The sequence below is a fragment of the Nelumbo lutea genome, chromosome 1 (genome assembly GCF_056320005.1).
Source record: "Nelumbo lutea isolate HS-2025 chromosome 1, American lotus-T2T, whole genome shotgun sequence".
NCBI lineage: Eukaryota > Viridiplantae > Streptophyta > Magnoliopsida > Proteales > Nelumbonaceae > Nelumbo > Nelumbo lutea.
Window position 1 is genome coordinate 179,483,760 of NC_142684.1, and position 14,980 is coordinate 179,498,739.

The 14,980-nt window shown below is 36.1% G+C and overlaps 1 protein-coding gene across 1 annotated transcript; it reads right to left on the reverse strand.

The window, feature by feature from the left end:
• Positions 1–3,149: 3,149 nt before the first annotated feature.
• Positions 3,150–12,025, reverse strand: LOC148879527 (condensin-2 complex subunit H2-like). The gene is made up of 11 exons (XM_088961082.1): positions 11,355–12,025; positions 11,151–11,250; positions 7,016–7,122; positions 6,800–6,942; positions 6,252–6,714; positions 5,976–6,151; positions 5,730–5,897; positions 5,556–5,651; positions 4,379–4,480; positions 4,111–4,269; positions 3,150–3,712 (listed from the first exon to the last, which is right to left on the reverse strand). Exons 1-11 carry the CDS (start codon positions 11,545–11,547, stop codon positions 3,392–3,394), a joined length of 2,028 nt encoding a protein of 675 aa, XP_088817208.1. The 5' UTR covers positions 11,548–12,025; the 3' UTR covers positions 3,150–3,391.
• Positions 12,026–14,980: the final 2,955 nt, after the last annotated feature.

Here is a 14,980-nt window from a genome sequence, read left to right on the forward strand (position 1 = left end):
CATATTCGTAAAATAACATTTTTGAAATGAAAAGATATAAAGTATTTGAAAGTTTATTTAAAATGTATTAAATAATTATTGAAAATTATTAGAATATTTTGGAAATTTTAGGAAATTTTATTACATTTGATAGATTATGGAAAAACGTTGAAAATTTATGTAATTTTCATTGCAAATTATTGAAAATTGTTAAAGATGAATGACTATGGGAAATGGAAAACTATAATTTGAACAAATAATTATACAAATTATTAAGATAAATTAGTATAATGTTGGAAAAAGGAAGTTACTGGTTAGTTTATATTAGAAATTATAAGATAAATTAGGATAATTCTATAAGTAAACCATTATAAAGAAAATAAATTATTTAATAAAAAATTAAATAATTTGAATAAATTTTCAAAATAACACAAGTACAATACATTTTCCAAAACTTTCATAAAATTACATTTTTTAATATTAAAGACAATTTAGTGTACTTTTAAAAATTTACCATGTGGTTGATACTCAATATATCCTTTTGACCATTTCTATCATCAAATTGAATATTAGGTTGACAGGGATAGTGTTTTCAAAAATGGATCAAACAAGATGGTTAGACCGAAAAAATTGGGAACTGGCACCGTTTCACCTCAAAACCGTTTTTTGTCCAAAAATTGTTTATTTGGTAAGCGAATTGTTGACCTAGGCAGTCGAACCATCAACCGGACAACAATTTTTTGCCTTTTTTTGTTTTTCTAACTTTTTTTTTTGTTAGAGTGGGTAATCCATTCAGACCGAACAGCCAGACCGTTCGACCCAAAACAGTTCCCTATCTTGTCCAATTTTAAAAACCTTGGATGGGGAGTGGGTGCCTTGCCTTGAGCTTGGATTGGTGTGCAGCATGGCCTGGCCCAAGGCTCGACCTATGAACCTACCTGACCTATAGCATAGCATGGGCCCGTGCTGAACCGATCCCCCAAATGTAGGTCACATGCGACCCCCCATGGCACGACATGGCACACGCCTCGTGGGCTAGCACAACACAACTCACACTTTGTGCGGGCCGCATGCGGGGCGTGTTGTGTTGACCTAGCATGACCCAATTTACACCTTTACTTGAACCCACCCAATACTGGGGATAGGGCAGGGAAATTCGAGATTCGCCATCCTTGATGAGGAGTGGGGTGCCTTTCTCCTGAACTCGCTCGACATTGAGGAGTGGTTACCTTGTCCTGAACCCATGTGACACTGGGGACGGGTAAGGGTGTCAATGGACCGGTTTTGGATTGGACCCCGTTTAGTCCAAAATCAATTTGAATGGATTGGATGGACCAACAAGACATATTGGATTGGACCAATCCGGTCCAAAATATTTATTAGATTGGAGTGGACCTGGTCCATCCATAACAAATTTGTATTAGATTGGGTTGGATTAAGCCAATATCTTGTCCATTGATATAAGATAAGAATATATGTGTCAATGGACAGGGTTTGGATTGAAACCAATCTAAATCAAAATGAATTAGAACATATTGGATGGTCTAGACATTGAATTGGACCTAGTCCATTTATAATGGACTCGCATTGGACTGGATCGAATTGGACCAAATCCAATCTAATTAACACCCTTAGGGACAGGGCGGGATGGGGTAGAGTGTCTTGACTATGGGGCAAGGAAAGGAATGGGGTGCCTTGCCTTGAACCCACCCCGTTGTCATTCCTATATAATTGTTAATTATTAGTGGAATTAATAAAAATGTTAGCTTATATAATTATTTTTATTTATTTAAAGTTGATCAAAAGCTATTTAAAAATAAAAAAATAATAAAAATGATTAAATTTACTACAAATTATTAATAAAACTAAATTTATTAAAATATATTTGTTCATATTCAATTAACAATAATTATTTTTTTATAAATCAACATTAAATAAAAAATAAAATTATTAAATCTTTCAGATGGATGCGTGGGTTTTCGCTAGTATTTATTAATACGAAAGGGGTGGTCTCCCCTTTTGCCACGTGTTACCTTGTGTATAATTGATTATTCGTGTTACCTTGTGTATAGTTGATCAACAAATTGATAAAAAAAAAGATTATTAAAATCAACTTAAATATAACTTTTTAGGTAAATTATGATTATTTATCAAAAAATTAAGGAACCGTTTTGGCCACAAGTTTTTGGGTCAACGGTTCGACCATCCGGTTTGAACGGATGGCCCATTAATAACAAAAATTACAAGCAAAAAATTGGGTGTGTGAGGTCCATTAAACAGTATCATATGTGTTATGTCATTCAAACGTGTGACTCATACGACTCGAAAACGGAACCAACTTTGGTCACCGGTTTTTGGGTTGACAGTTCAACCATCCAATTTGAATGGACGATACATTCTGACAACAAAAATTACAAACAAAAAAAAAACAGCCAAAAAACATTGAACAGCGGGTCAACAATTCAACTGCTCAAGTCAATGGGTTGTTGACCGATTCAACGGTTTTTTGCGAGGGACCGGGATTGGGGTAAAACAGAACTGGTTGCCTAGATGATTCCCAATTAAAAAAATAAAAAAATAACGGTTCGATCGTCCAGTTCGAACGGATGACCCGTTCTGACAACAATAATTACTAGCAAAAGATTGAGTGTGTGAAAGTCCATTAAGTAGTATAATACATGTTATGTCATTCAAGCGTGACTTATACAATCTGAAAATAGAACCGTTTTGGCCACCGGTTTTCGAGTCAACAGTTCAACCGTCTAGTTCAAATAGATAGCCCGTTCTGATAACAAAAATTAAAAAAAATAAAAAAAGGCCAAAAACCATTGAACAAGTCAACAAGTCAACAGTTCGACCGCCTAACGGGTCATTAACTGATTCAATGGTTTTTGGCCAAGGACCAAGATTGAGATAAAACGAAACTGATTGCCTAGATGGTTCCCAATTAAAGAAATAAAAAAAGGCCAAAAAATATTGAACGAATCAACAGGTCGACGGTTCAACCACCCAGATCAATGGATCGTTGACTGATTCAACGATTTTTGGCCTAAGACCAGGGTTGGGGTAAAACGAACCGATTGCCTACACCCAGGCCGAAATATCCAGCCCCTGCGAAGCATGGCCCCTCCGCTTGTTTAAGTTGTAAAGCAATTGAAATGTCGGAAACATGTTAAAATTGGCAGTGAGTGGCATTTCTTTCCACACAGAATATTGTATGTCTGGGTCAAAGTACATTGATATTGGTTAAAACATGTTGCCAAGGCCTACAGCTACGATACAATGGGCATCTACCAAAACCTAAGTCATCGTCATAATTCAATAAATACAGATACAGGCTGCCAATCTACAGGGGTTAGTAAAATATTCACGGACTGAGCCAGCAGAGTTACAAGGAATAACCAATTTTGTGTTATCCTGCAGATAAGTCAACTGGTTCAATTAATCGAGATCTACGTCTTCTCTTGCCTTCAGGGGTGCATCTAATTCCACCAACCTTTCCAAGTCCTACAGAGCTCCTGTTTGAGTGTTCTCCAACAGGTTTCTTCCCATCACCTTTGGTGCACCTTTTACTTGGAGGAGATTTCACTCTCTTCTTCAATGATCGGAGCTGCACCTCCTCCTGTCTCTTCTCGTGACTAAGGAGCCTCACAGAAAAGGGATTTACGGCCGAGTAGCATATAGATTCATTGTTTGGGTTACCTCTATCAAGATCAACATTCCCATTGTTCACCTGAAAAATAATAATAATGTAAAATTTAAATGGATAGAAGCATTGATAAAATAAAGTTAAAATCATTTCAGAAAATCTAAATTGTCAACATTAGGTCTCTAAACAGTGTGATTATTACACAAGAAGGGCAAGGATAGGTCACAAAGGCACATAATCCTCCAATATCAACCCGAGTGACCTAAATGAAAGGCCATCCATTCTAGACATTTCTGACTGTTCAGAAAAAAAGAATCAAGGGAAATTATTATCATCACCTGAATTGGCTTGATAGAGATATCTAGTTGAAAAGTGCCGAAATGTACAGTTTCAGTCCCCAAAATTGTATGACAAGCCTTGTAATTCAAAGTAAAGGATGTATTTTCAACCATTAACAAATAACAAAGAGAATCACCACTCACCAGTTGTAGAAGAGCAGAGAAAGTCCTAGCAACATCATGCTTTTCTTGGCCACCAACAATATCTGCAAAGGACATGGAACCTCGACAATCTGCTTCCATGGATAGTTTCTCCAGAACTCTCCCACCATATTCATGAATATCAAATGAAGGGCGGGCATCCTGTTTAAATAAGTTCCAACCAATTGAGACTAATAGAAAAATAAGAAACTGAGATAAAATGATCATTGGATAAAAATTGCAAGAAAGCAAGAAAACTGCTAGAAATTACTTGCTCCTCCAATGTGTGTTCAATTCGCTGTTTCCATGTGGAAACCCTAGTAGCCAATTCAGTCTGCTTCTCAGTTTCAGCTATGCTAACAAGGAGAGCATCCTGTTAAAATAAAGGGAAAATAAGGAAAGATTGGTTATATACCAAGCACAACTCTAATGAAGAAAAAAATAAGAACAAAGACCAGAAAAATACCGGTGGTATTGCACAAGATACTTGGAACCAAGGTTTAAAGTTTCAACATGATACGCCCCATATCTAGCATATCGTATCATATCGGTGAGTGTGGGTCATGGATACAAAGAAATACATGGTATTTGGCCTTTTGACCCATTTCAGGGGGTAGGCAGGCCTAAGATCTACCCCTGACCTATTAAAGAAAACGATGAATGTTAGGTGCAAAGTACCAATACACCCCTTCCAGCATATCAGGGTGTATTGATACTTAGAACCCTGCTTGGAACTTGGATCCTTCTCAACAATGAGTAACAAATTCCCCAACAATGACAAATCTAGATATAATATGTTCACCCATTGAAGCTAATTAACATCAGTGGTGGTTCACCAATGTAGCATTTCAAAAGGGCCATACCCAATGGTGGTCACAATTGTTGCGGGTCTTGACCTTGGTGACATTTAAAAAAAAAAAGAAGAAAAAAAAATCAGGTCTTGACATAAAAGTTACCTTGGATTAGCATTGAACCAATTAGGCATTTTCTAAGCTGAGCTCAGGTCAAGTAAAGTGTTACTTGAAAATATATATGCCACATTATGATCTAGAAGTTATTCAAACCAACACATAACCAAGCACTCCCATCACTATTACTAAAAAATCAGCAAAGTACAAGTCATAGTAAATGGGTAGATGACGTATCGAGTTAACTCTACACTATGCCCAAACCATTAGCTAGGCTATGACTAGACAATCAATCTTGGCCAAGCTTCCCATGGTTATGAGAATCCTGAAATTCACAAGCTTCCATCAACTAAGTATAACCCATAATTAAATTGTCATTTTAGAATAAAATGAAAAGCAAGAGATGAATTGCCTGTTAAAACAAAATTGATGCAGTTTAAGAAATTGCTGTTATATGATTTATCAGTAACTAAAAAAAAAAAGAAATTACTACTACAGTGATGCAGATGCAGAATGTATTTAGAGAAAGTGTATCTCTACCAGGTGTAAACGGCAAAGATCTTCTAGATTTGCATGAGAATTTGGATCTTCGTGCTCAAAAGCTTCATTGTTATCAAAACGAACATCATCCCCATGCTGCAAACAGTTCAGATAAGCAAGTAATGCAACTGAAAATGTAAATGCAATTTTTATTGGTGTGCAACAAATGCTAACCATGTCACAGAATGGAGGTTCTGAATCCATGCAAGTACTCTCTGGTATGTCAACATCAGCTTGATCAAAATCAGGGTTGCAATCATGGTCAATATCCTCGTTTTCATCTTCAGCATTACTAAAACCATTGCAGCTTTCATGACCTCCAAGAACAAGTGATTGTCGTAGCTGGAACCCAAACACATGTAATTTAACAACCTTAAGTTGGATAGAAAATGTAAGGCAATAAAATCATTGCAAATTGACCTTTTCATAAGGTGGAGGTGACTGAGACTTCCACAGCTTTTCACAGACATGGAGTTTTGCCTCCCACATCTCCAAAAATTCTGGACTTATGGTCCCACGGAGTCTTGCTAAAGGAAATTGTGTAGCCAGAGGCATTTTCTGAGTAGAACTTATGTCCTGCCTTTTCAGAACTTTTACTGCTTGAAAGAAAGCAAATGAGAATCAAGGTAATAAAATCAGTGCATAAAATGGAAATTAGAAAACAATAACCAAGCAAAACAAAAGTTTTATACTAACATTTTCTAAAAGGTTTTACTTTCAAATTCCCAGGCTCATGGGGATTCAAAGGCTTCCATGGATCATCATCATCATCATCATCATCATCCAAGCCATCAGAATCATTCTGAGGCTCCGAAAATCCAGCATCCATTTCATCTCCATGGTAGTCATTCTCAGGAACATTACAGGTAGGAGGATCTGGCCAGATATAATTATCATTGGTTTCAAAGTTACAATTAGCCAAAGGAGTTCGATTAATATTAACATCCTGACTCTGTCCAAAGGGTGATTTATGCACAGTTCCTCCAGACCTTCTTGTTGGGGATTGGAAATTTTTGCGAGTCTTAGACCTCAAAGAGCTGCCCTTTTGAGCAACATTGTTTTCTATATTAGCCTTATCTCCCTTTAAAAAATCATTTATTGATGCAGCATCACATGGATCTAACAGAAGAAAATCCTGGTATAGATCAGTGGTGGCCAGCTGCAACATTAATATGATCCAGTCAACAAGCTGAATAATAAAGGGAAACAATGCAGAAATAAGCTGACAAATATCATTGCAGTACCAGATATGATTCTAATTCCCCAGAATCACCACTTGTATCTAAACAATCCCCTTCCAGAACAACCAAATTTGCAGGGGGCTTTGCGTAGTTATCCAGAATATTATCTTTACTGAGTCCACCATCGAGGCAGTTCTTAGATTCCACTGCCAACATTAACATATATCAGCAAACAACTTTTAACATTGTGATGACATAGATAGTTCCAAATGAACTTACCAGGAACATCATCTAAACCGAGAAATAATTCATTCTCCTCATCAGCAACTTCATGGTGATTGCTTCCTTCAGCCTGAACCGAAGTCTCTTCTGGATTATTCTGTTGTCTGTCCAGCATAATAAAGAATCATATTTTAGGGGATAAAGTCCTATAGTTAAGAGACAGAGGAAATCAGACAGTATTCAACCAAGATTTGCACAAATAAAAGTATTATTTCTGAGTTCTAGCAAATATGACATAAGCACATAAATAAATATTAATGATGAAGATCCCTTATGAAGATAGTTCAATGATAGGAAATTTTATAGATGATAATTTGTTAATTAAAACAAAAGGTGCAAAGCTTAAAACAAAATGGCCAACACCCTTAGAAAATATCACACAGTAAGTCCCAGTACAATCCCACTACCAGCCAGTGAGACAGTTTAGATCATTAGTTGACCTCATAAATGAAAGGAATAGGATGTTCCCACCATCAAATTGTATGGAGCATAGCATTGCATAATTATTATTATTTTTTTGATGAATAAAGCATTGCATAATTATAAGAAACAAAAAAGATGCAGGCATGTAGCTAACTTGAGATCAATGATAGAAAGACCAGAAAGGATAGTTATTTATCTGAGAATTGTAAGACAGTTTTCAAGGTGTCTAGGTGATTTTGGGCAACACCAGGGCACATAGTTGCCTAGGAAATAAGAATTCTATAATATAAAGAACTAACTTTTGTCTAGTTCCCCAATTTTATATGCCATTCAGCAAGTATATTAATTGAAAAAAATAACAATTCTCTTTATTAAGAGCATTACATTTCCTATAAAAATGTGGCAAATCAACATATCTAAAAGACAAAAATCTTTTACATATATTAATTTCATTATTTTCAAAAATAATACTACTATAATAAGTATTTGATAGAGAAATTTCATATCAATTAGTAGCTAAAGAAGGCTATTAACTTTATACAATAAATAGGAAAAAAACACTACTATTATTTTTTCTTCTTTCTACATTTTTCTCTCCACAAAACCCTTCAATCTTTTAAATTTCAATAGTAAAACATTAAAACAAAGTATAAATGATATACATAGTATATAATAAAATGTATTAACACAAATGAATAAGATAAAGCAATATAAATGATATTATATAAGGTGCCCGTCTTGTAATTTTTGTCACCTTGGCAAGCGCTTAGTCACCTAGGTGATGCCTTGACAACTAAAAAATATCTATATAAAGAAATCAGAAGTAGGAGAGATGAGAATTGCCAGATAAGGTTATAGTCATAAAATACAACACACAACTGTTAGAAGCAAGATGGCAAAGGGAATTAGGTCATCAGGTCCCAAATTGATGCAAAAATAAGCAGAACCCTCTCTAAATTGATATGGATGCCATGGAGATAAAATGAAAATAACAATTAAATAGGATAATTTGAGAAGGTGATCAAATAAGTTCAATTGCTTCTGGTTTTCTGTTGGCAATTAGGGCTTCTGATTGGTTACTGACAACCCTAATTTAAAGAGAAAGAAATTGCATGTCTAAAAAATTAAACAGAATAAGAAGAATTCTGTTGTGTACATCATTGCAATGAAAAATCAGTCCTGTGGAGATCAATCCCATTTCCAATTCCAAACAGCACCAATCAACAAACTTCCAGAAATAAATAACCCCAAGAATCATGCTAGAGTTCCTGGCAATCACCTTTAGGGTCTAGGAATCATTCCCAAATATTGTTGCATGAGACAACTCAAGCTCACAGACCGCAGCAGTAAAAAAAAAAATACAATTTCATCCATTCATCTCCAAAACATGACATTAACAACTATTTATATCACCATCTTCGTCGTCGTCATCCAAGCCTTATCCCAACTATATGGGGCTGGTACATGAATCCTGTTTCACCATTCTGTTTTGTTTAATGTCATATCCACAATCCATTGTTAAATTATTAGCACTTAAATCATTTCTTACTACTTCAACCCATGTCCTTCTTGGTCTATCACTACCTCTTCTTCTAGCCCCTTCAATTTGCAACAGTCACTTCTTCTTATGGATGCTGTCAAAGGTCTTCTATGCACATGACCAACCATTTTAGTCTTCTTTCTCTCTTTTTATCACCTATTGGAGCTACTCCTAGGTTCCTTGGAGTGACATCATTTCTGACCCTATCCAGTTTTTCCACTCATTTATCTAAGCATATGCATTTCTGCCACACTCATTTTTTGGACGTGTTTCTTGACTGCCCAACACTCTTCTTCATGTGCATACTGCCTAGCTGGCCATAAATAATTTTTTAACTTGGTATACTTGAAATCAACAATAAAGAACGCCTAAAGGGCACCTAAAGAACACGACTATAGTTGGACTGATACAACACAAAGTTTTTTGATGAATTGATACAACACAAAGTTAAGTGGCAAATATCTTTGCTTCCTAAAATAAAAGAAACAAAAAACAAAAGAAACACATTCAACTATTAATTGACTTTAAACACTCTAAAGGACTTTTTCCATGTAACCCAGTTTATTTTGTTTAGTCACATGAAGTGTTTAGTTTGTTATCAGGAGTAGTTCTTCTTAACCACTCCAATTAAGCCCTTGAACTGGTGTTGACTGTTGATTTCAATGCTAGGAGACCCACAAAGGTAGTAGAGGAAAAAATCAATCCCATCCCACTATTCTCTTCCTAAATCTTCTATTAGAAAAACCTAAATCCCATTATAAATCCAAACCCATTAGATAACAATTTCAGCCACACAATGATGATAAACAGCCTTGGGATAATAAAATTACAGACAAATTATAGAGAAAATAAAAGAATGGAATTAAAAAAAAAAAAAGAAAGAATAAGGAAATTAGAGGAGCCACACCTCTGATCTAGAATCATGTATGAAGTCACAATTCACAATGAGCTTGATACGAAAGCTCAATGGAATCACAGCAAAGAAGAAAGTTTATTGAACAAAACACCAAATAATGAGGTGAAACTTCAATCAATTCTCAATTAAACTCTTCCATAGATTATATATGGAAACATTTCTTAACATCCAAAAAATAAAGTTAGAAACCATGACTTGGACTTGCTAATTCCTAAAGTTTTCCTAAAACCCTCTAAAAGTAAACTTTTTAACCCATTAGTCTGGTAAAAGTAGAACCAAATCTTCAAAAAGAAAACACCTTCCAAAGCCAATACCTGCTCAAATTATATCTTAAAACAATAGAGCTCTAATTCAAAAGTATTTAAAAACTTAAGAATAGAAAATCTTGCAATTGGCCTCGAATGGGATATAATTTGCTCAACTGATTCTCTGGCATAACCTGGACTAACATCCTGATCAAGCAAATTAGGCATGTTTTGACCTCTCAGATTTAAGCTGAAGGAAGAGGGACAAACCTAGGACTGTCTCTCTTCATCTTCAGGTTAAGGCTCAAATAACTAATGCTTAGCTTTAGATAGTAACTCCTATCCACATTGAAAGGTCTTTGTTCTCCTTTAGTGCCACAACCCTAACTAGTATGATGCAACCCAACAAAACTCAGAACTCTCAATTTACCATAGTTAGAAGCTTTTCTTCATTGACAACAAAAAAAGAATTCTAAATATATCAAAGCAACCCCCCCCCCCCCGGTGCCATACCTCCGGATAAAATACCAAGGTTTATTCTAGTTAATGCAAGTTATTTGATGTTTCAAATCATTCCAGGATGCTCATTAAGACCATTTTTTATCTGCATTTGTCAATTATAGAGATATTTTCATGTTAATTTATGCCAGGTTTCATTTTCTGCCTTTTATTCCTGGGTAAACGATTATCTAAATTTATGAACACCCTCATGGTAAAAGTTTCTTGTAAACTCGAGCAATCTGTGTTTATCAAATCTGCAAGATAACTAAAAGCTCAAATGACTATATGGACTACTTGGCCATCTGTGCAAGATAATTGACAAAGCAGTTTAAATTGTATGTTATGTCTCTATAGAGACATTCGACAGTTCAAATTATGGGCTTCTAGGTCTAAAATCCCTTTTGTTCTTGTGTAAAATCATACTTTAATTAAGGGTCTCCAACCAGTATACCTCGAGTTGAGAAAACAATTAAGAAAAAAAAAAATGAATAATAGTGGAACTCGAACCTCTTCTGAGAAATGAACTCCAAGGCATGCAGAACTAAAGAATAAAGATATTCCACCTTCCGGCTGTACACCTGAATGGACCCTTGAAGCAACAGAGCAGCTGCGTGTTGAAGAAAAATAAACAAACAACAGCTCCATCAGAAAACAAAAAACAAAATTATTAACAGCATTTAAAAATAAAAAGAAATTGGCGCGGGAACGAACCTTCAGCAAAATTCACGGAAAGATGGCTGTCATCTTCCCCGGCGACCTCACCGGCGCAAATCTTCAAGAGATATTCCTCGAGGTTCTTGGCGAGGTCGACAGCCCAATTGGATTCAAGGTCCCGAAGCGGCTGCAAAATGTGAAATCTGCCACCACTGCTTTCACCAGCATGTTCTTCTCTATCGACATTCATCTTATACAAACCAGGAGAAAAGCTCCATTCCTGCTATCTCGCCCACATCTGAAACCCTAGACCCTAACTATGTACCACAAGCTGTGAAAATTAACCACGGAAAGGAAAATTTAGGACTCCGGAAAAAAACCCCAGATTTTGCAGAGAAGCGGTTCAGGAGAGAGGAAAAGACTCGCCCTTCGAGCTTCTGCCGTCGTCTAGAACACGATTTTGAGAAACGCAGTACAGACCAGAGGCAGAGAGAATTCAAAAAAAGTTTCTGTGACCGTTTTCGCGCTCTCAGTCTCCCCCCAACATTGAGATTGTACGCCGCGAGCGTATTGAGCACACTGCATCCGGAGAGACCCATTAATGTTTAAGGTCGGGTTCGGTGCGGGTTAGCGTCAACCATGGGCTTAGGGCTGCAAATGAACCAGATATCATTCCGATTTCCGATTCAACCCGTTGTCCGATTCATTTGAGCCGAATTCGAATATTCAGTCAATTTCATAAATCAAATCGAATCATAAAATATAATCCATTAATAATTGGATCGAATTCGGATTTGTGACGATTCGATCCGATTATACAATAATGTCTATCGACTGTCGGTATGTGTAAATGCATGCTAAGGACCATAACTACATATATGTGCATAGACTAATATACCCCTCACAAAATGTCAACACCATGACAATTGGGTGTCCTTGCCACACTTTGTGTAAAAGCCTATACAATCAATGAGAATATCTAATGCACATGTAGGAATGCCCCACAGTACATCTCCGTCTTATATTGGGAACATTTCTTGATGATGATATTATCATGACTGGTACTATCATTGGTACGATGATGTACTTGCGTTGTACATATTTATATTTGTATTCTTTCCAAACTGACATGTAATAAGAATCTAATATATCATCTATCTCTTAAAATTCATCTTGTTTGGCTCGGCCAAAAATTAAGAGATCATCAACAAACATTAAGTGAGATGACAAATAGAAATAGAAAAGGGGAAAGGGAACACCCATACCTAACCCACTAGAACAAAAACCTGAGAAGGAGAGCCATTGACAAGTACTGAGATTGAATCCTATGCTCTCTTGCACTTCTTGTACAGGAAATCGCATTGCTTATATTTTTCCTATTTCAACTCACAAATTCTTTAGTTGAATAGCATTCTTTCAACAGACAAAAAAAAGGCAACAAATTGTTTGAATACTTTATATTAATTAATGCACCCACTTGTTGAAAAAGCTTTATTTTGAATACATTTAATAATCCTTAGTCATTATGGGTGATCACATAGACTGAATAAATAAAACGACAATTGAAATACTATTTATTGGTGGGATCTTGGGAGCAACTCACGAAATGGTTGGTACAGGAGAGTTAGATTGTTAATAACGATATTGTAGTGAGATAGTTTCTAGTCAAACATTCATTAAACTAGTTCCTGTAACACTAATCGAGAAAACTAAACTCCATTAATTAGTTAAGCTTTTTAACCATATTTTATCAGGGACATCACGTGTGAGAGATTCAAGCCCGGCCCATAGCTTTGATAAATGGGCGGAATAATGAAACCAGATATATCAGCAACACATTGACCAATACATTGGGGATATTACAAGTCTTTTCAGAAGAAGGGATGCCCTTTTATCAAAATTAGGTCTTCATATCAAGTTATCAACACCCTTTTACCTATTAAAGAATTATTGGCAGACTTCACGTGCACGTTGCTTTGTTCGAGGTACTCGATTTGCACTCGCATGAGGGGAAAATTAACCCATTTTTCAATATAAACTATTTTCGTGATGGATTAGAGTTATCCGATCAAGTTGTTAATTATATAATTATGCACCGGCAAGTTCCTGTTTCCGTTGTGGCTGCAAACACCGCCCGACCCTCTCTTCTTCTCTCTTTCCACTCCCTCTTTCACCATCTCTTCTCCTTTGCCAAGTTCGGATGCATTTTTCCTACAACGGAGGAAGGTCCATTAGTCCAGGTAGGGCTGTTCATAAGAATGCCCAACCCGACCATACCGATCAATCCAGACCGATCCAATCTGATTCAACCGGGTTTTCATCAGTACCGGTCGATTTTGGGTTATGAAAATATATAAATCGATATATCGGATCGGTTTCGGTTTTCCGACCCGAACTGAACTAGTTTTTTACTAGTTTGAATAGTTTTCTACTTAACTATAACTAGTCTTCTACTAGAACTAGAAGGCCCATTAAGCAATTACAATTAGAATAGACAATCTATCATAGTTTCTAATTTTCTATAATCTTTTACATCAAATAGGCAGTCCATTAGGTAATTGCAATTAGAATTCAATTATGTGTCCTTTTGTACAGGAGCAAAACCGAAACCGACTCAAAGGCCTATCAGTGGATCGGTTTCGGTTTCCACCTCAGGTAACCCAACCAAGTCGGGTCAGTTGAAAAAACCCCAATAAACCGACCCAACCCGACCCGTGAATACCTTAGGTCCAGGCATCTCTTGGTATCTATCTTGTGACGAATAAGGTACTTTTACTATTCCGGCATTCCGATCTACACGTTTGCCAAGGGTATAGATTTGCAATTTTTTCTGTTGTGGTGTTTTTATCATCTCTTGTATTTCTTAGAACTGGATGTTTTATTCAACTAGATCTCAATAAAAGTTGTTATTTTTTTATTTGGGTTTGATGCATAAAAACACCCCTTCTCTCCCATTTCTAAAGGTGGCCAATTGCCCCTGTTTTTTGGGTACAACTAACAGCAGGAAGGAATAGAGGGGATTGGAGGAAGGCTCATTCACAAATAAAAATGCGATACTGGGGATTAGCTGGTGTCAATATAGGGAAGAAGACAACAGATGTTATAAAGATTGAGTGTAGTTTTACATCGTTATTTATTCTAAACGCATATGAGAAATACACTGATGCTTTACACTCTTCTTTCTAAACACAAAAGAGCGTAAAAAATGCAATCTATCAGTTTGTCTTTTACACTAATGCATCTGACCAAAATGTTTTTACATCAATTGACTTTTGTATTTACCCCGCAAACAAACACAACCTTTTCTATGAATAAGTGTCATTTCTTTCCTTTCTTTCTTTCTTTGAGGAAACAAAATAAGAGGGGTATATAGGCATATAGCCACCTTACCCCAAATGCATACAAAAACCACACTTTGTTTTTGTTCCATGGCGAGATTCCATTCCAAGCTTCTGCTACAACCAGCAAGAGGCCTTACCAACCAGTCAGTTGGCACCTTGCCAAAAAAACAGCTCAAAGAGACAAGAGACATCATTCACATCATAAACCTAAAATGTAAAACCCGAAGTCTTTACAAAGAAGTTGCTTGATCTCTCATATAACACCATGCATAGAAAAGAAAAACTGAATGCTCTCATCATCAATGCCTTTAAATTTAGTATACAAATTTCCTTCGAGTTCGG

Excerpts from the sequence above, each read along its gene's own strand:
- LOC148879527 (XM_088961082.1), bottom strand. The coding sequence starts at position 11,547 with ATGAATGTCGATAGAGAAGAACATGCTGGTGAAAGCAGTGGTGGCAGA. Across the intron at positions 6,715-6,799 it reads GGGAATTAGAATCATATCTG|CTGGCCACCACTGATCTATA; the intron begins GTACTGCAATGA and ends TTAATGTTGCAG. Across the intron at positions 5,652-5,729 it reads AACCTCCATTCTGTGACATG|CATGGGGATGATGTTCGTTT; the intron begins GTTAGCATTTGT and ends AACTGTTTGCAG.